Consider the following 4722-nt stretch of genomic DNA (forward strand, 5'->3'; position numbering starts at 1 on the left):
TCTATTCCCCGCCCCCGGGGGATCGGGTTACAGACAGACAGAGAGAGAGAGAGAGAGAGAGAGAGAGAGAGAGAGAGAGAGAGAGAGAGAGTGAAGCCGTTCTCCAAAAAACAAAATGGCGCCTAAATCAACCGAGAAAACTAATATAGAAAATTGCTTCTCTAAAATAAAGTAAAAAAAAAAAAATACAATTAATAAAACAAAAGAATATAAAATAAATACAAATAAATCATAAAAGAAACTAATAAACGAACATTGTTGTTGGGAAAAAATGTGTAAATGAATCAAAATAAAATCTGGCATGGATGCCATTTAAGACATCACCATAACGTGGATAAGCATTTTGAAAAAGTGTTTTTACGTTACAGTACAGTGCGATCTCCCCAACCATTTTTTTAAACAATGAGCAGGGGCGAGGCTTTCTGGGTTGGGTGTCTAGTTACGTTCCGCACCACCTGCGGAGACGCCTTAAAGGCCAGTTGTTGCGGCGTGCCTGCGTCATTCGTCCACTCCTGACAAAATGGACCCCAGCGCCAGACCTCTGGGTCTGAGCGCCCACGACCTGCTGCGCCCTCCACCCCCCCTCTTCCTGCGAGCTTCGCTCGAACGAGGTTACCCGCGCACCCCCAAGTGCGCCCGCTGCCGCAACCACGGCGTCGTGTCGGCGTTGAAGGGCCACAAGCGCTTTTGCCGTTGGCGGGACTGCGTGTGCGCAAAGTGCACCCTCATTGCCGAGAGGCAGCGCGTCATGGCCGCCCAGGTGGCCCTTCGGAGGCAGCAGGCACAGGAGGAGAGCGAGGCGCGCGATATCCGGATGCTGTACACCGGTGGGGGGTCGCCCTTTGTCGCCGACCCGCGTGCTGCCACTCGCCAGCCGCTGGATTTGGATGTTTTGCCAACTGACGCCTCCAAAGACGGTGAGTTTTTAAATCCTGGTGCGGACAACGGGAACACAACTGGGCATTTCTTGAAATGCCATCTTGGTTGTGTCAAGTTTAGTTGTACTGAACTTTGAAGCACACCGAGGTTGCATTTTGTCATTTAGAGCTCTTTTCTTACATTTATTTAGAAAATACATTATATTTTATGTTACCTGTATGTCAGCCTTACAGCCCATTAATTAATGAATTTATTAATTTTTATTTTTATGTATTGTCTATTTATGTGTTTTCATGTGTTATTTATTCATTTATTTTCTTAAATTCTAGCACGCTGTTTCTGCTCAAACTGCATCATATGACAATAATGTTAAAATTGTTTTTTTAGGAGCAACATCACCACCCTTTTTAATGTTATTTTTTATTATTGTCTGTTTGTGTGGCCATGGGTGTTTTGTGTATACGTGTGAGTGCTTTCTTTTATTTGTTAGTTTTTTTTTAAATCACTGACACAACAGGTGTCAAGCTCAAGGCTCGAGGCGCAACATCTGGCCACGACGTCAATTTAAGTTTCTCGCAAGAGCAAATGAAAGATGACACCTTCCATCATTCCTGCGAAAATCTATAGCTGATTTTCGAATATATTAAATCAGTGACACATTGTAAGCATTTTATCATGACCAAACCCCTCATTGCAATTGACTTCAACAAATAATTGAATCAAACTTTATTCTTCATCATGTTTCAGTCATCACAGCCCTTCAGGGAAACTGTCATTACAATGGGGCAAGCTATAAAAATGACTTTAAAGCTACCTCAGGCTCATGACAGCTTTCCGCAAAAAAAGTGATATCAAGTAAGGAGGAAAACATCATTTCGCCCAGTCTCGATCATGTATTTTTCAAAAGCTGCTGCGAAGAGAGGTTGGCAACGAGAGAAACTAATTTCAAAGAGAAAGAAAAAGAGAGAGAGAGAGAGAGAGAGAGAGAGAGAGAGAGAGAGAGAGAGAGAGAGAGAGAGAGAGAGAGAGAGAGAGAGAGAGAGAGAGAGAGAGAGAGAGAGAGGGAGAGAGAGAGCGCTAGCTAGTTAGCTGGATAAATATCATGCTAGAGAGAGAGAGTTAGACAGAGAGGGATAGAGAGAAAGCGCTAGCTAGTTGGGTGGATAAATATCACGCTAGACAGAGAGAGAGAGAGAGAGAGAGAGAAAGCGCTAGCTAGTTAGCTGGATAAATATGTTGAGAGAGAGAGAGAGAGAGATTGACAGAGAGAGAGATTGAGAGAGAGAGAGAGAGAGAGAGAGAGAGAGAGAGAGAGAGAGAGAGAGAGAGAGAAAGCACAAACTGGTTAGTGGGCTAAATATCACGCTCGAGAGAGAACGAGAGTGAAAAAGAAAGAGAAAAAGAAACCAAGAAAGAAAGAGAAAGAGATAGCTAGCTAGTGAGGGGAATAAATATCACTTGAGAGAGACAGAGAAAGAGAGACAGAGGGACAGAGAGAAAGAGAGAGAAAGTGAGAGAAAGTGAGAGAAAGTGAGAGAAAGTGAGATATACAGAGATAGAGAAAGAGAGACAGAGAGAAAGAAACAAAGAGAGAGAGAGAGAGAGAGAGAGAGAGAGAGAGAGAGAGAGAGAGAGAGAGAGAGAGAGAGACAGGAAGCGAGAGAGAGAGAGAGAGCTAGCTAGCTAGCGGGCTAAATATCATGCTTGAGAGAGAGAGACAGAGAGAGAGAGAGAGTGAATCGCAAGCGTCTGCCACAAAGGTTGAGTAACTGTAAGTCAAGTGTTGGTCAACGTGTGACTTTTTGAGATGGAGGTTGAAAAATGTCGAGAACAACTGGCCAGGAAAATTCAGTTTCCTTGCAGATGTTTTGGCCCAATGGGAAGTTTGTGCCAAACACGAGGTTTCATTTTTTCCCGAAATTTGACATTAAAATGGAGATTTGTAGCTCCAAATGCTTGAGCGAAAGACACTCCTTCCCGTTTCAGATGATCGCCTTTGCAAGTTTCTCTACGAGAGCCCTCGGCGGTCGTCCTCGGACCCCGAGTCGGGCAGCGAGTCCGACAAAGCCAAGGACCCCCAACGCGACGCCCCGGAGTCAAGCGGCAGATTGTGGAAAGGTGACGGCGTCGAACCCGATCCCACCTCGCCTTGCGCCAGGCCTCCTTTCGGGCCCACCAAGTCGGCGTTCGCCCCGCTCTACATCCCCCCGCCGGCCGCCGTCGGGGACGCCGTTTACGGGCTGAACCCCCGCCTGGGCATCAACCCCTTATGCCTGGCCTACTCGTCGTCGGCCAACGCCAGCAGTATGGCGGGCTTGATGACGCCGTACGTCACTTCGGGCTTGATGCCGGTGTTCCCGCTGCGCCCCCCCCTGGACGCGTACTCCTTCCCCGGCGTGATCCGAGACCTTTCCTACCTGCACGGAAAGGAATTTTTGTGCAGTGCTGGCGTGTACAAGCGCCTTGCCACTGACAAGTGATCATCTTCACCTGTCACTTTTTTTTTAAACGTGTAAATATTCTAAAATAAATCCGATCCAAATATGTTTTCTGATTGTTTTTGATTACCCAATATCGCGTATATAACATTCAATAAATTAAAACAGCGATTGTTGCAGGGGGAGTTTTGGGTGCGGTCGTCGCCACGGCACTGGCAGCTGTGTTGATTTTCAAATGGCAAAAATGTGGCAAAGGATGATCCCACATAGGTCCGGAAACAACGACCCGTCTTTAATTCTGCTGTTCGAGCATACGGTATCAGATTTTTCATGGACTAGTAGGTGGGTACACCCTGAACTTATTGCAAGCCTATCACGGGAAAAACATTTTGTTCACATGAAAACATTTTACACAATGATGCACAGTGTTTGTTGCGAGTGTCATTTATTGGCATTACCACAACTCATAAATGATCTACCCTTCATAAAATGTCATGAATATCCCAAAATAAAACATCTCTACATTTTTCACTCAAATGCCCAAATCTGACTTAAATATGACCTTATTTTTCACGTCTGTCTGTATCTGTGTGTTTGTTTTTATTCTTTTTCACTCGTGGCAGACCTGCAGGAAGAAGCGAATGGAATACCAGAGCTATTTCTATGAGTCTAATAGAGTCCCTGACAAACTTGAACACACTTTGACACAATTTCTGAGAATCCTGTATTCCATTTTCGATTTTGTGCTCAACGCAAAGTTCCCGCTTTTTGACAAATACTAATTTTGTGCTGTCATTATTTGTGGCCAAGCAAAAATAATGACTTGATGTGGGATCGATAATTTTCCTAATAGGAGAATACGCTTTGTCGCCCTCTTGTGCCACATAACCACAGCGCAAGACAACTTTTTTTCTCCTGAATTATCAAAGATTTTCACAAAATATCCACGTCAGTAATATCAGATCACAACATGAGTTATATTGATTTATTCACCAATAGGTATCTAATATTTTATACATGGTAACATGCAAAAAAAACCGAAATACATCCACAAATAAATTCTAGATCTCCTTCATATGCATCAAAACACACAGAAAATGTTTAAACTAATCTTACAAAAAATAAATACATCCAAAATTATTGTCTTCTGTATTTCCGTGCTTGCTCACCCTTACATGTTAATAGATATTTCACTTTGCAAGGCCATTAGCGAGCTGCTGCTGTTCCCTACCGGTACAGAGGAGTACTGCACGATTTTAAATATCAGTACTGTATATACAGTACTACAATATACAGTGAGATCTCAACTTACAAACACCTCAACTTACAAACTTTTCATCTTACAAACGTCAAATTTATGAAAATTAAACCTTAGAATAAGCATTATTTTCATAATACACACCCA

The 4722-nt window shown here is 43.6% G+C and overlaps 1 protein-coding gene across 1 annotated transcript; it reads left to right on the plus strand.

The window, feature by feature from the left end:
* The first annotated feature begins 490 nt into the window (after positions 1-490).
* On the plus strand, positions 491-4419 carry LOC148902062 (doublesex- and mab-3-related transcription factor A1-like). Its single transcript, XM_089017874.1, has 2 exons — positions 491-917; positions 2866-4419. The coding sequence occupies exons 1-2, from the start codon at positions 521-523 to the stop codon at positions 3357-3359; spliced, it is 891 nt and encodes a 296-aa protein (XP_088874000.1). The 5' UTR covers positions 491-520; the 3' UTR covers positions 3360-4419.
* The last annotated feature ends 303 nt before the right edge of the window (positions 4420-4722 follow it).

The sequence above is a fragment of the Hippocampus bargibanti genome, linkage group LG02 (genome assembly GCF_051943395.1).
Source record: "Hippocampus bargibanti isolate YZ-2025 linkage group LG02, ASM5194339v1, whole genome shotgun sequence".
In the NCBI taxonomy this organism is placed as follows: Eukaryota; Metazoa; Chordata; class Actinopteri; order Syngnathiformes; family Syngnathidae; genus Hippocampus; species Hippocampus bargibanti.

Excerpts from the sequence above, each read along its gene's own strand:
- LOC148902062 (XM_089017874.1), top strand. The coding sequence starts at position 521 with ATGGACCCCAGCGCCAGACCTCTGGGTCTGAGCGCCCACGACCTGCTG. Across the intron at positions 918-2,865 it reads AACTGACGCCTCCAAAGACG|ATGATCGCCTTTGCAAGTTT; the intron begins GTGAGTTTTTAA and ends TTCCCGTTTCAG.